Here is a 16,135-nt window from a genome sequence, read left to right on the forward strand (position 1 = left end):
AGTGGAGTCCATGCCTCGACGGGTCAGGGCTGTTTTGGCAGCAAAAGCGGGGCCAACACAATATTAGGAAGGTGGTCATAATGTTATGCCTGATCAGTATATATATAAATGTATGTGTGTGTGTGTGTGTGTGTGTATACATCACTGAACAGTTTAGAGTCTAAAAATTGGTTAGGCATTAGGATCTGCTACTGAAGATTTGAGTTTGGTGAGGCAACACAACATTTCCTTCTGTCACAAGCATTTCAGATAATCATTTATTGACCTATATAACATAAGCCTACCCACTAAACATGCTTTTATATCAAATATAGACTTTAAATTCCCGCTTAATATGATGACACTGTTATGGTTAGAGCCTTCCAAACTGGTTCAGTTCTCTATGAATCAGAAAGAGGCTTATGGGCTCTGCAGGTCACTTGACTGAAACAGCAACAATGTGCTCTTTGTGATCAAAGGCCAAACAACTCAATGCTTGATATAGTTGAATAAATGTTTCCTCTCACACATATAAGAGTCAGCTAGAATGAAGTATTTCATTAGTCATCATTACAAATAACCATTAGAGGACAATCCAACTTTACACTCCACATCATCTTACATGCAGAATTCTGAATTTGCGCCTCAAGTAACTGGGGTTTGTCCAGTGGTCAACTGGAGCTTATGATTACACTAATGACTGCACACAGACCTGCCGCTCCTTCAAAGTTAATCTTTGCAGTGAGACCTAGAAGGCATGATGGAATAAACTCCTTTCTTTAGCACTCTAAAGTTGCTAAAAATGAATGAACTTAAAATGAATGGGCCAGAAGAGTGTACAACTTTAAGAAGAAAGGTAAGCTTTCATTCGAATTTTGAATTTACAGTCCACCACAAGGGCTCTCAGTGCATTATCCACAGGACTAAGTGTGGAAAAGCAATAGACATGCATGTGTTAAAAGACAAAAATATCCCAAAGACGTCCTACAGAGCTTCTCTGTGGCTCTAAAGGGAATTTCATCCTGAATCAACTCTGAACCCATGCAGTTTTCACTGTTCATGCTCTGAACAACAGCATGATTGTATTTCTGCTAGTATATCTGTTATGGACCAGAGCAGTTCTGTCCTAGGATGAGTTCATATTTCAGATCTGTGATTAAGAGACGTTTGGAATATTAAGTGAAATGTTAAAATATTTTGGACGAGTTTCAAAAATGGGCAAAGACAATGGAGAGCTTAAGGAATATCAACCTTTACTTAAAGACTTCAAAGAACCAGTTCAACAAATAAAGGTATGCTTAAAATTATTCTTGTAAATATTATTATTTTTTAAATACATATAACAAATTGTTTTATTATTATTATTAAAATTATATATTATTATTCATTCAAAAAAAATGAACAGTGATGGACAAGACGTGACGTTTTGAAAGTACTTGCTATGCTTATGTCTTGCATACATTCATTTTTTTAGATTGTTGTATATTTGTTGTATTTTTTACATTTGCATATATTTTTGAATATGCATATATTTAGTAACAGTGTTGGGGAAAGTTACTTTTAAAAGTAATGCTTTACAATAATGCGTTACTCCCAAAAGTAACTAATTGCATTACTTAGTTACTTTGTATGAAAAGTAATGCGTTACATTACTTTTGCGTTACTTTTTCTCACCTGGACTGGGCTTGATTGTTTGTTTTTTAATAACAACAAAAAATTTCTAGTTTTGGCAAATGTTAAGGTTAATAAAGTGAGATTAAATACATAAAGTATATTAGAGTAATTTAATATAGTTAATTATTACAGGTTTGTGTAAAATTCTGAGACTGTTTTTATTCATTTTGAAGAATACTGAATGTTTCTGTGCAAGTAAGATGAGTAAATGCATGTTCACGTTTAGTCTAGAACTACAATAACCACAAAATGCCTCTGCACTTTATTTCTCTCAACATGGGGACAGGAGAACTGTCAGTCAATAAATGTGAAAAAGTAACTTGCGTTACTTATTTGAAAATGTAACTTAGATATTTTGTTGTAAATTGAAAAAGTAATGCATTACTTTACTAGTTAATTGAAAAAGTAATCTGATTACATAACTCAAATTACTTGTAATGCGTTACCTCCAACACTGTTTAGTAAAACTTTGCAATTAAGTTCCATTTGTTAACATTATTTAACTATATTAGTTTACATGAACATGAACAATAAACAATACTTCTAAAGCATTTATTAATCTTAATGTTCATTTCAACATTTACTAATCATATCTGTTAACATTATTTAATGCATTGTGAACAAACACAAACAAACTTTTTTTTTTGTATTTCGAAGCTCTCCAGTTGCTGTTACTGCAGTTTTCCTGACTTTAATACTCTAATCTTCTGCTAACCAGTATAAATATTAGTTGTTAACAGCAAGTTTAGATCAAAATCTGAACACTTCTGCCTTTTGTATTGTGTTAACTACAGGTTCCCAGTAAGTCTCTTCTTCTGGCTGTCTGGGCAGCTGGCATTGGTGGAACCTTTCAGTATGGGTACAATATATCAATCATAAATGCACCTACCAAGGTAAGAAATGTGTGAGCTTGTGCATCAAGTCTTTACTTGATTATTCTTCACTATGCTTAAGCCTGTTTGTGACAAACTATGCATTATAGACACATTAAGTGGAGTTAAGTCAAAGACTTTACTTTGGTTTAGTGTGTATGTGTTTGATGTATAAGGTATTATTGCAGGAGCTCATCAGATTAAAAAGTCACATGAAATCTTTAGTTAGTTAATATATTACGTGAATATGGATTTTGGTCCCTGGCACTGTTTTTGCTAAAAATGTGACAAAATGTAAGCTACTAAATCCAAAACCCACATTTGGGCTTTTTGCACTTTTTTAATCATTAACCCAGGGTCAATTTTAACCATGTTTCACAATGTTCATACAGTACCCTAGATTAGTAATTGACTTTCTAAAACATTTTTTCTTCTGTAAAACACGAAAGAAAATATTTTGATAAAATATTGTCCATGTTACTGTTATCCAAGTTAAAGGTACAGTAAGTAATTTAAAAGCTATTAAAAATTTAAATCAACACCCAGACAAACACTTTTGTGAATATTTGCCAGATGTCTGTTCTGTGTGTGTGCTGAAAAAAGTACTATGTTTGTACATAGTCCTTGCATTGGAGAAAAAAGAAAGGGGTTCAGACCGATCACCAGAACACTTGTAGTCAGCAGCAATAGAGTGATGCAGGTATGACATCACTTTGTAGGCCAAAATGCGGAGTCGAGTTAGCATTTTAGCACTTCCGGTTCCATCGCCCTGAAGTCAGTGGGGTTTTTGAAAGGATTTTGGTTAAATGGCTGAAATAAGGTCTGTGGTGAACAAGACACTTTCACATTTTATTCTACAACATAAAATACATGAGTATTACCCCACTCGTGACTTATTTAAAGGGTTAGTTCACCCAAAAATGAAAATTCTGTCATTTATTACTTACCCTCATGCCGTTCCACACCTGTAAGACCTTTGTTCATCTTCAGAACACAAATTAAGATATTGTTGATGAAATCCGATGGCTCCGTGAGGCCTCCATAGGGAGCAATGGACACTTCCTCTCTCAAGATCCATAAAGGTACTAAAAACATATTTAAATCAGTTCATGTGAGTACAGTGGTTCAATATTAATATTATAAAGTGACGAGAATATTTTTGGTGCACCAATAAAAACAAAATAACAACTTATTTAGTGATGGCCGATTTCAAAACACTGCTTCATGAAGCTTCAGAGCATAATGAATCAGCGTGTCGAATCAGCAGTTTGGAGCGCCAAAGTCACATGATTTCAGCCGTTGGCAGTTTGACATGCGATCCGAATCGTGATTCATTACACTGATTCATTTATGCTCCGAAGCTTCATGAAGCAATTTTTTTCAAATCGCCCATCACTAAATAAGTCGTTATTTTGGCGCACCAAAAATGTTCTCATCGCTTTATAATACTAATATTGAACCACTGTACTCACATGAACTGATTTAAATATGTTTTTAGTACCTTTATGGATCTTGAGAGAGGAAATGTCATTGCTGGCTACGGAGGCCTCACGGAGCCATCGGATTTCATCAACAATATCTTAATTTGTGTTCCGAAGATTAACGAAGGTCTTATGGGTGTGGAACGACATGAGGGTGAGTAATAAATGACAGAATTTTCATTTTTGGGTGAACTAACCCTTTAAGCTGTTACGTGTCTTGAAAAAGGTGGTTGCTAACAAGTGGCTAAATGGGACTATAGAGGCTGTCAGGGAGATTAAACATCAACTGAAAGTGTTGCTGGAAGCTTACTGATGGTAACGTTGAACTCGTGGGACCGTAGTGTAGTTCGCTTATAGCCTACCTTTAGCTTTTTAATTCTGCATTTAGGCTTCAAAATTCATAAAAGTTGTGTTCATGTGTGAAAATTATCTTTATGGACAAATCGTGTAAGTATTATAAACCTTTGTTGATCACAGAACTTTTTTTTTTTTTTTTTTTTGCGATAATCCAAAAGCCTATGGAACAATCATATAGAGTACCTCAGAGATTACATGTTTTTGTATGCAAAACCCGGAAGCAAGTTAGCATTTTAGGACTTCCGGTTCCGTCGCTGTAAAGTCTATGGGTTTTTTTGAATGCTTTTTTGCTAAATCGCCTGAAATAAGGTCTGTGGTTAACAAAGCCTCTAAATATATTCATGTTTTGATCTATGACATAAAAGTCACCAGTTATAACCCGCTTGTGATTTTTTAAAACTTTATTGTGTCTTAAAAACGGCAGTTGAAAACAAATTGATAAAAGGGACTACTTCCTTTGGCGGAGAATTGAGACGTCATCATGACAAACAGGACATTTGGATAGCATTTCTCATGAAAAAGTGGAAAGAGAGATGGCTGAGATATTACCAGAGGAAAAAGCCAGGTGAATCAAGAGCTACAGGATCCGCGTTAATATTAGAAAAGCCTTCCAGCTCTGGAGAGACGTTAGAGAGCAAGAAGGCCTGAAAACGGACGACGAGGTTGCTTTGTTTTTGCTTGATACATGAGTAACATTGGTTTTGCTGTTTCACAGAATTAATGCTGCTGTTGTTGAATCATAGCTGATTCACCTATACTTGCGCTAGCTCTCAAGCGGCAGCCCGTTGCTTGAATGCATACCCCTTTTTGTTATTTATTTTGGGGGCGGAGCAGTGAAGGGAAGGATGTGTTTGGTTATCAATTTCAAATATCTCTCAAATTTCAAATATCAGTGGAGCCCAAACGGTTGAAGGTCAAAATTACAGCTTCACTGCAGCTTCAAAGGGCTTTACGCAATCCCAGACGAGGAAAAAGGGTCTTATCTAGCGAAACGATCGGTCATTTTCTAAAAAAGTTTTTTAAATTACATATGTTTTAACCATAAACACTCATTTTGAACTAGCTCTCTTATTCTTCTGCTTTTTCTTTATTAGAATTCTGGCAGTGTAGATGCTGCTAAGTGAATTACTGCCCTCCACAGGTCAAAGTTTGAACTAAATTCTCATATACAATAACAATTAGTTCAAACTTTGACCTGTGGAGGGCAGTAATTCACTTAGCAGCGTCTGATGGAATTCTAATAGAGAAGAAGAAGAGAGCTAGTTCAAGATGAGTGTTTATGGTTAAAACGTATATAATTTTAAATTTTTTCAGACAATGACTGATTGTTTCGCTATTTAAGACTCTTATTCCTCGTCTGGGATCACATAGAGCCCTTTAAAGCTGCACTGAAACTGTAATTTTGACCCTAAACCATTTGGAGTCCATTGAAGTCCACTATAAGGAGAATAATCCTAGAATGTTTCCATCAAAAACCTTAATTTCTTTTCGACTGAAGAAAGAAAGACATAAACATCTTGGATGACATGGGGGTGAGTAAATTTTCAGGAAATTTTAATTTGAAAGTGAACTAATCCTTTAAATGCACTCTTTCCTTTCATGTAATATACAGTATTTATGTATCCCCTTTGCTTGTGTGTTTTCTCTCAGTCTGTACAGAACTTCATTAATCAGACATGGACAGAGCGCTACAACACTGAAATCTCCACACAGGTGCTCACTCTCCTCTGGTCCACTATAGTGTCCATATTCACTCTTGGTGGACTTGTGGGAGCGTCCGTTGGGGGAACTCTGGCCATTAGATTTGGAAGGTGAACGACAAAATTACTGTATATAATTTGTTTGAAGGTTGCAACCAAATGAAGTTTTTAGGGATGTTACAGCCCTGTTGAGATTAATTTTTCAATATTATTTTTCAGGAAAGGGACACTATTGTTTAACAACACCTTTGCTCTGTTGGCTGCTTTCTTCATGGGCTTGAGTTATCCTTCTAGCACTTTTGAGCTTTTAATTATTGGACGCTTCCTGACAGGAGTAAATGCAGGTATCTCGAGGTTTAAAGCACATCAAATTAGTGAAGGTTAAATACTGTTCTTTTAATTTTTCTAGAATCCTGAAAAAGATCAAAGAATCCTGAAAAAAGTGTCATGGTTTGCACAAAAATATTAAGCAGCACAACTGTTTTCAACAATTATAATAAGAAATGTTTCTTGAGCAGCAAATCAGCATATTAGAATGATTTCTGAAGGATCACGTGACACTGAAAACTGGAGTAATGATGCTGAAAATTCAGCTTTGATCACAGGAATAAATTAGACTTTAAAATGAAAGTCTTGGTAAGCATAAGAGACTTCTTTCAAAACAATTTTTAAAACAATTACTGACCACAAACTTTTGACAAAGAAATAAAAAAGAAAAGCATAAGGCCAAAATACCTTGTAAAGCTCACAAATATTTAAAGTCTTAATTTTTTTTTTATTCAGAGAGTTACTAATATCAATGTACAGCAGCCTTGCTTTACTCCATAAAACCATCGTTTTTTTTTTTTTTTTTTTTTAATTAGTACATTTGGATTCGTGAATTTAAAATTTCGTCAGAATATTTTTCATCATCTTTTGAATAATCAGTAAAGCCAAAAGTATATTTTCCCACAACAGTGAAAAAGCTGTACCTGAAACAAAGCAATCCGAAAATAAATGCAAGTGGTTCAAATGTAGTCATTTCATTTTTGAATTTCTGTAAGTGATTTGCATGCGTTTTTCCTCATTTGCATGTATCTGCTAAACATTAATGAGAAGCTTATTGAATTAAATAAGTTGCAAAACATTATGAGCATTTGTTTGTGATCCCATAACTGACATCTTATTTGAATGACAGGTATCGGAATATGTGTGCAACCTCTGTATATTGGTGAGATCGCACCTAGAGCTCTGCGTGGAGCCATGGCCATGGGAACTTCCATCTTCATCACCGGGGGGATCTTAACAGGACAAGTGATTGGCCTCAAGTAAGAAACAAAGGCATTAACACCACATAAAACATAAGAGAAAGGTCAACATTTGTTTAAAATATGTTGATTTTTTTTCTATTTACAAAATTTAAAGGGTTAGTTCACCCAAAAATGAAAATTCTGTCATTAATTACTCACCCTCATGTCATCTTCGGAATACAAAAGAAGATCTTTTTGATGAAATCTTTTTCTGTCCCTCCATTGACAGCTGCACAACTACCACTTTGAAGCTTCAAAAAGTTCATAAATAGATCGTGAAACTAATCAATATGAATTGAGCGGTTTAGTCCAAATTTTCTGAAGAGACTCGATCGCTTTATATGATGAACAGATTGAATTTAGGCTTTTATTCACATACAAACATTGATCAGCGAACATAAACAGAAGCTCAGCTGAACCTGCTTGACTCATGAGAACAAACCTCTTCCGGAAGCTCAAACGTGCTGCGTAACACGGGAATGAACCTCGTTGGTTCTCGCACATCAAGCAAATATGCTTGAGCTTCAGTTTACCACAACTGATGTGTGAGTTGATGAATGTTTATATGTGAATAAATGCCTAAATTATATCAGCAATCGTGTCTCTTCAGAAAATTTGGACTAAACCTCTCAATTCATATGAATTAGTCTTGCGATCTCTTTATGAACTTTTTGAAGCATCAAAGTGGTAGATGCATAGACTGTCAATGGAGTGACAGTTTTTAAGACTCTCTCTCTCTCTGTTTGTCAGTGAGTTGTTAGGTAAAGAGGAGTACTGGCCCATCCTCTTGTCCACCATCTGTATTCCAGCCATACTGCAGCTGCTGATTCTGCCCTGGTTCCCTGAGAGCCCTCGCTACCTGCTCATCGACCGTGGAGATGATGTTGCCTGCGAAAAGGGTACGGTCTGGTTTAATAACTGTGTTTGCACAATGTTTCAATAAGGTGTTGTGGGATGTGGTTGGATATACCCGTTAATATACATTTTTATTTGTTGTTAAAGGTAATGATAAAGTTTAGAGTATATGTCCTTAGGCCATCTGCCGGAAGCTAGTTATTATAGTTAATAAAGTTTTAAATATGTGAATTTTTCTCTCCCCTGGAGCCGTATGGATTATTTTTTAAATATAACTCTGATTGTGTTCATCTGAAAGAAGATAGTCATATACGCCTAAGATGGCTTGAGGTTGAGTAAATCATGGGATCATTTTCATTTTTGGTTGAACTATCCTTTTAAGCAGAAAATATCAGATTCAAATATAAACTATCTGTGTACAATGTCTGCACATTTTCATACAAACTTTACCAATATGCTTCATGTGATAATTCAGACAAATTGCATTAAGATTGCATTACCTCATTTTTTTAAAATGAATGAATAGATAAAGTAGTTACGGAAAAGGATTAGGGCCAAGCAATAATAAAAAATAAAACCATCTCGAGATTAAAGTTGTTAAATTTCGAGAAAAAAGTCGAGATAAAATGTTAAGAATAAACTCGTTAAATTACGAGAAAAATGTCGGTAAATTATGAGAACAAATTCGAATTCGAAACGAATTTGTTCTCGTAATTTAACGTTTTTTTTCTCGTAATTTAACGAGTTTATTCTCAACATTTTATCTCGACTTTTTTCTCGAAATTTAATGAGTTTTTTTCTCGTAATTTAACGAGTTTATTCTCAACATTTTATCTCGACTTTTTTCTCAAAATTTAACGACATTTTTCTCATAATTTAACGAATTTGTTCTTGTAATTTAACGACTTTTTTCTCGTAATTTAATGACTTTGTTCTCAACATTTTATCTCGACTTTTTTCTCGAAATTTAACAGGTTTTTTCTCGTAATTTAACGAGTTTATTCTCACCATTTTATCTCGACTTTTTTCTCGAAATTTAATGGGTTTTTTCACATAATTTAATGAGTTTATTCTCAACATTTTATCTCGACTTTTTTCTCGAAATTTAACAACATTTTTCTCATAATTTAACGAATTTGTTCTCGTAATTTAACGACTTTTTTCTCGTAATTTAATGACTTTGTTCTCAACATTTTATCTCGACTTTTTTCTCGAAATTTAACAGGTTTTTTCTCGTAATTTAACGAGTTTATTCTCAACATTTTATCTCGACTTTTTTCTCGAAATTTTATGAGTTTTTTTCTCATAATTTAACGAGTTTATTCTCAACATTTTATCTCGACTTTTTTCTCAAAATTTAACGACATTTTCCTCATAATTTAACGAATTTGTTCTCGTAATTTAACGACTTTTTTCTCGTAAATTAATGACTTTGTTCTCAACATTTTATCTCGACTTTTTTCTCGAAATTTAACAGGTTTTTTCTCGTAATTTAACGAGTTTATTCTCAACATTTTATCTTGACTTTTTTCTCGAAATTTAACGTCATTTTTCTCATAATTTAACGAATTTGTTCTCGTAATTTAACGACTTTTTTCTCATAATTTAACGAGTTTATTCTCAACATTTTATCTCGACTTTTTTTTCGAAATTTAACGTAATTTTTCTCATAATTTAACGAATTTGTTCTCGTAATTGAATGACTTTTTTCTCGTAATTTAATGACTTTGTTCACAACATTTTATCTCGCCTTTTTTTTATCTCGAAATTTAACAAGTTTTTTTCTCGTAATTTAACGAGTTTATTCTCAACATTTTATCTCGACTTTTTTCTCGAAATTTAACGAGTTTTTTTCTCGTAATTTAATGAGTTTATTCTCAACATTTTATCTCGACTTTTTTCTCGAAATTTAACAAGTTTTTACTCGAAATTTAACAACTTTAATATCGAGATGGTTTTATTTTTTTATTATTGCTTGGCCATAATCCTCTTCCGTAAGTAGTTAATCAACAACCAGGTAAACAAACTACAAAATCAGCATGTAATATTGTTCAAAAAAGAAGCCTACATCATCTGTTTCCTGCATGTTTTTATCTGTTTTGCTGTCTACTAAGGTCATAAGACACATTTAAACTCATGACTCCATTGAAGTGAAGATGATGTTGTCATCTCAGCCGTGTATAACCAGAACATGAAAACATTTAAAAGACTGAAGCGAAAAATCTAATTGAAATGATCACTCTTGAACGGATGTCAGGATGTGAGCTCTCTGGATGGAGCTAAATCAAACCAGTTGAGCCGTAAACAACAACAGAAGCGAGGAGAAGAGAATCTCGTGAGTAAAGGAATGTTATGCCCTTTGCCACTTTCTTTCAGCTCTAATATGGTTCCATGGCCAGGATAAGTACCATGGAGAGAAGGAGGACATAGAGAGAGAGAGGGACAGCTCGGTCGGCATTAAACCCAAGAAGCCCTGGGAGCTTTTTAAAGACCGCAGTCTTCGCTGGCAGCTACTGACCCTCTTCGTGATTCACACGTCCCAGCAACTCAATGGCATCAATGCGGTGTGTATTCAATATGTGTATTCACATTAATGGCTTGACATATAAAATGATTAGCCTTGACTGCTGATATGTGCACTATTAAAACAAAAAAACACACCCTCCCGCCAAAATAGCATGTGACCGGCCTGCTGTGGATTAAACCCTGAACTCTTCTCAAGGCAAATGATTATAAAATGGGGGAAAAAAACATGAAATCGTCCAGATTTCATCTCTGAGGCTGTGACATTTACCTTAGCTCATATAATGGGCATGAAAGTGATTTTTCACACATACTTAAAAGCTTTTCTGGAATGTCATGTGAGACAGTCAATTCTGAACCAAAGCCAATTCTGAACCATGTCCAGTAGGCCTAATATTATTTAAACACTTATTAAAGCACTTCTAAAAAGTAAATATATGAATGTCAGTGCATTAGATAAAACATCAAACCAAGCGATAGCACAAACCCACGTTTCAGAAAAATGTTTGTTAGGTTTCACTTATAAAAAATAGATGCTGTTCAAAATGGACTTGATCTTCATGAAAATGTATGTTGTTTATGTGACCTTTTAAAAGTAGACAGACAATATAACAAACATTCTTAAACTTACAGATAAACTTGAATGCATAAATCATCCCATAACGCTCTTCATCATGACATAATCAACACAGTTTATATAGTGGACTTCAACAGGGTTCAATGGTTTGAAGGTCCAGATTGCAGTTTCAATGCAGCTTCAAAGGGCTCTATGTGATCCCAGCCGAGGAATAAGGTCTTATCTAATGAAATGATCGGTCATTTCCAAAAAAAAAAAAAAAAAAAAAAAAATTATATACTTTTTAACCACAAACCACAATATACACTTTTTTAACCACGTTGGAAAGGTCACACGTGACGTAGGCAGAAGTACTGTGGTAGGGCAAAAAACTCCTTCTCATTTTCTTCTCCAACTTCAAAATCATTTGACATTGTTGTTTTACCTTTTTTTTGTAAAGGGCGTTTGACTTAGTCTTTGCTCGTTCACTTTGTAGAAACTGGATCTGTACTGTGGATCCGCCTAGGTCATTTGTGACCTTTCCAATGATACTTTATTACAAAATGTGTGGCACATCGCAGAGCTAGTGTAAGACGAACATTGTGGTTAAAAAGTATACAATATTTTATTTTTTTTATAAAATGACTGATCGTTTCGCTAAACAAGACCTTTATTCCTCATCTGGGATCGTGTAGAGCTCTTTGAAGCTGCACTGAAACTGACATTTGGACCTTCAACCTGTTGTACCCTGTTGAAAAATTCAGAAATTTTTTCCTCAAAATCCTTAATTTCTTTTTGACTGAAGTAAGAATTACGTAGACATCTTGGATGACATGGGGGTAAGTAAATTATCAGGAAATTTAAATTCTGAATCCTTTAAATTAGATTTAATTTACCTTAATTGCAGTGCTTTTCCACCATTGGACAAACGGTTCCAGTTGCATTTCCACACGGTATGATTACAATCTGTTTTAGAGTGGAACAATAAAGTTTAGTGGCTTCATAAATTAATTAATGTGCACCTGATGCACATTCTATGTTCTTCATTTTCTAGAAGTGTATTTTAGTGCAGTTATATAGAGAAGGTACACTGCATCTTACTCTGATGAAAGTGACTTGCACCTGACGTCGCAAACTTCACTTCCCAACTTGTAAATACGAACTTCCCAGGGGGACTTGAGTGCACTACTCAGACAGAAATCACTTTAAAAAAAAAATTCAAATTCATGTAACCAACCAACATGTGTAATCTGTGTGGGGACGATGGTGTGGATCCCTATTGAAAATGACTGGATTTCAATTTTAGATCTAATGTACATCAATATGTGTCCATGTGACCCCAGTTGATAGAGATTTCTCTCCCATCAGATTTATTTCTATGCAGACTACGTGTTCACCCAGGCCGGGATTCCAGCTGACAAGATTCCGTACGCTACAGTGGGAACCGGAGCTTGTGAGTGCATCACTGCACTGACGTGTGTAAGTCTGGGATTTGTACACCAGCGCAAAGTCTTTAATCTCAGAAAGCATTTTTGGCATATTCCTGTTCATCCAGAGACATGTCCCACAAATCACATAATGCTGATCTGACAAATTGTGCTTCAGCCTTTGGAATTAGTTGTATGGAGATTTCACTATATATGAACCACTTTCTGAAAGGTGTTTTAAACACAGGCGTTGTGTGTGTGTGTGTGTGTGTGTGTGTGTGTGTGTGTATTTCAGGGTCTTCTGATCGAGTCTTTGGGAAGAAGAGCTCTGATTATCGGTGGATACTCTCTCATGAGCCTGTGTTGTGTCTGTTTCACCATTGCACTGACTTTTCAGGTTAATAGTGCCCTGATACTTTATAAGAAGTTACTATAAATATACTGTATATTGGTTGCACTTTATTGTACAGTATGTGCACTTATGGTGTACTTGCCTAAGAAAGCACTGGGTAATATAAGGTAACTACATTAATTAAGGTAGGTTTAGGGGTAGGTTAAGGGTTAGTATCTAATTATATTGTAATTACTATAATAAGTACGTATGTACATGGGAAACAGGACTGTAAAATAAAGTTCAATATATTTGCTGTTTTTCTCAATATATTTATTTTGTGCACTGTGTCAATATTTAATTAAATAAAAATAAGTTCTAAAATACTTTTTTTTATTTGTGTGAAGAACATTTTAATAATCTAAAGAAACTTTTTCCACTAAGGAACCCTTCTGGAATGGAATGGTTCCATGGATGTTCAAGGTTCTTCATGGAACCATCAATGCCAATGAAGAATCTTTATTTGTATCATGTCTCAGTAAACTAGAGTCATACTATATGAGGTTATGTTGAAAAATGGCATAAAGTTTCTGATCTTAATATTTGTTTCAATTACTTGAATTTAATTTAATGTTTTCAATTCAATTCAAGTTTATTTGTGTAGAGCGTTTTGCAATACATATTGTCAAAAGCCTTTTATTGACGTTTGTTTGTTGTTTCTCCCTCATAGGAGTCCAGCCCTTGGGTTCCCTACCTTAGTATGGTCTGTGTTTTTGCCTTCATCCTCAGTTTTGGCCTTGGACCAGGTGAATGAATTGATAAAAAAAGAAAGAAAGCAAAGACAGAAAATTACATATAACTTATTCATTTTTTAACATTAAAGGTAGAGTAGGCAATTTCATAGAGGCTAGGAATAGCAAGCTAGCTCTGAAAGTCACATGATTTCAATAAACAAGGCTTCGTTTCTTCATAAGTGTTTCAAAATTTCAATGGTTCACCACTGGAAGGCGTGACTTTGGCAGTTTGATACACGCACCAAAACAAAAGATTCGTAAAGCTTCATGAAGCAGTGTTTTCGAATCGGCCATCACTAGATATTGTTGAATAAAGTCATTATTTTGAGTTTTTTGGCGTACAAAAAGTATTTTCGTCGCTTCATAACATTAATGTTGAACCACTGTAGTCACATGAACTGTTTTACATATGTCTTTAGTAGCTTTCTGGGCATCTGAAAGTGTTAATTATCTTGCTGGCAATGAAGGCCTCACTGACCCATCGTATTTTATCAAAAATATCTTAATTTGTGTTCTGAAGATGAACGAAGGTCTTGCGGGTGTGGAACAACATGAGGGTGAATAATTAATGACAGAATTTTAATTTTTAAGTGAACTAATCCTTTCAGAACTGTCCAAAGCCACGCCTCCTCCAAAACACATGAACGCACAGTCAGAGCAGATTCTGTAAAGTACTTCAAGTACGTTAAATTACTTGAAGTGGAAGAATATGTACATGTTTTAATATGTGAAGAAAGTTTTAACCGGAATAACAAAGTGTTTATGAGAAAAATTGCCCTACCTTTAATACAAACTCATCTGTATTCTATCTACACTATTGTTGTATTATGGTGCATTGGCACACACTGGTGTAAACACACACTAGTTTGATCAGTTATATCAATATGTTTTGTGCTGTAGGTGGTGTGACAAACATTTTAACAACGGAGCTGTTTACCCAAACCGATCGGCCTGCTGCATACATGATTGGTGGCTCTATCAACTGGATCTCTTTCTTCTTCATCGGCATGATCTTCCCATTTATTGTGGTATATACATATGCCTTTTTTCCTCTTTTTAGAGAAGTGCATATGGTTGGTCTTTCTTTCTAACACAGGGCTGGATAAGTGGGGCACGTTTATGCAAACACTACACTGTGTATTATGTACTAAAAAGGTGTTACCCAAATTTGTATTATTCAGAATTTCACAAAGCAACTATTCATCTGGACCATACACCATGCATATGTTGTAAAATTATGAGAGTTAATTACTTACAAATGACGGTTTTTAAAAAGGGTTTGTTTTTAACAGTGTTCAATTTTTCTCTCTCCCAGAATGGCCTACAGCAGTACTGCTTCCTTGTTTTCCTGGTTATCTGTTGCTTGGTGGCCACGTACATCTTCTTTGTGGTTCCTGAGACCAAGAACAAGACATTTCTGGAGATTCAGAGTGAGTTTCGCTCTAGAAAGAAGATCAATGCTGTCAGTGGTCCTGATGGCCCTCTACTGTCCACACCAATGTAAAACACAAAAACATTCACAACGCACAGTATTTTAATATTTGAAAGGGCGTTATAAAGTCAGTGTATTTAAATACATTAAAAAATGTACCAAAAATACATGGAAATGTAAGACCAGCAAATATCTGAAATAAAGACACTTATAATGCTGTACTAAATATATAGTAATTTGTAAGTGTGTGATCAGTTATTCACACACAGACTGCACTAAATCATGTGCCTTCAAAATGAATACTGTCTTTTATATCAAGGAGAGTCACATGATGAGGGACTTTCAATAGTATTACATTTTGGGTGTTTTAAAGAAATGGATATGGTTAAAACTCTATGCAGTGATACTTAAGTGCTATTTAGAATCAGTGTACTTGTATGATACAGGTTTCTGTAATTACTTTTCATCTCTAATTCTGTAAAATGGATCCATATTATGACCTTACATACATTTCATGAAATCACTGCATGAATCATGCTTGAAATTGTTTTAATGTCAACAAAAATAGTCAATAAAGGAAACTTTTGCACAACACATGATGCTTTGTTTTTTTTCAGTCAGCTATCTTTTATTCTCACTGCATAATTCTTTCTTGAATTTAATAAATTTTAATGTCAACAAAGAAAACTATGACAAATAAACAAAATATGTTTTCATAAATGTTTTATTCTAAAATTACTGAACATTTTCCCTAAATTTTTAACAATAATAGGACCTAATCAACGTTTAATTTAAAGTCTGGCAGTGTCTTTTTAACCCTTGTGCATCAAAAAAAAAAGTTACTCATAGGTGCAAAATGGATTCA

At 34.5% G+C, this 16,135-nt stretch overlaps 1 protein-coding gene across 4 annotated transcripts; it reads left to right on the top strand.

Annotated features, from left to right (window-relative positions):
- Window positions 1-714: 714 nt before the first annotated feature.
- Window positions 715-15,864, top strand: slc2a11b (solute carrier family 2 member 11b). 4 transcript variants are annotated; one of them, XM_048188802.1, is made up of 12 exons: window positions 715-835; window positions 2,448-2,546; window positions 6,014-6,174; window positions 6,283-6,407; window positions 7,241-7,370; window positions 8,103-8,251; window positions 10,584-10,771; window positions 12,655-12,765; window positions 13,009-13,110; window positions 13,775-13,850; window positions 14,739-14,866; window positions 15,154-15,864. In XM_048188802.1, the coding sequence occupies exons 1-12, from the start codon at window positions 782-784 to the stop codon at window positions 15,340-15,342; spliced, it is 1,512 nt and encodes a 503-aa protein (XP_048044759.1). In that variant the 5' UTR covers window positions 715-781; the 3' UTR covers window positions 15,343-15,864. The 4 variants fall into 4 exon arrangements, with proteins under 4 accessions (XP_048044759.1, XP_048044758.1, XP_048044760.1 ...); XM_048188801.1 differs by lacking the exon at window positions 715-835 and adding an exon at window positions 1,105-1,271; XM_048188803.1 differs by lacking the exons at window positions 715-835; window positions 2,448-2,546 and adding exons at window positions 4,815-5,048; window positions 5,862-5,895.
- Window positions 15,865-16,135: the final 271 nt, after the last annotated feature.

The sequence above is a fragment of the Megalobrama amblycephala genome, linkage group LG4 (assembly GCF_018812025.1).
Source record: "Megalobrama amblycephala isolate DHTTF-2021 linkage group LG4, ASM1881202v1, whole genome shotgun sequence".
Taxonomy (NCBI): Eukaryota; Metazoa; Chordata; class Actinopteri; order Cypriniformes; family Xenocyprididae; genus Megalobrama; species Megalobrama amblycephala.

Excerpts from the sequence above, each read along its gene's own strand:
- slc2a11b (XM_048188801.1), top strand. The coding sequence starts at position 1,164 with ATGTTAAAATATTTTGGACGAGTTTCAAAAATGGGCAAAGACAATGGA. Across the intron at positions 2,547-6,013 it reads TCATAAATGCACCTACCAAG|TCTGTACAGAACTTCATTAA; the intron begins GTAAGAAATGTG and ends GTTTTCTCTCAG. Across the intron at positions 7,371-8,102 it reads GGACAAGTGATTGGCCTCAA|TGAGTTGTTAGGTAAAGAGG; the intron begins GTAAGAAACAAA and ends TCTGTTTGTCAG.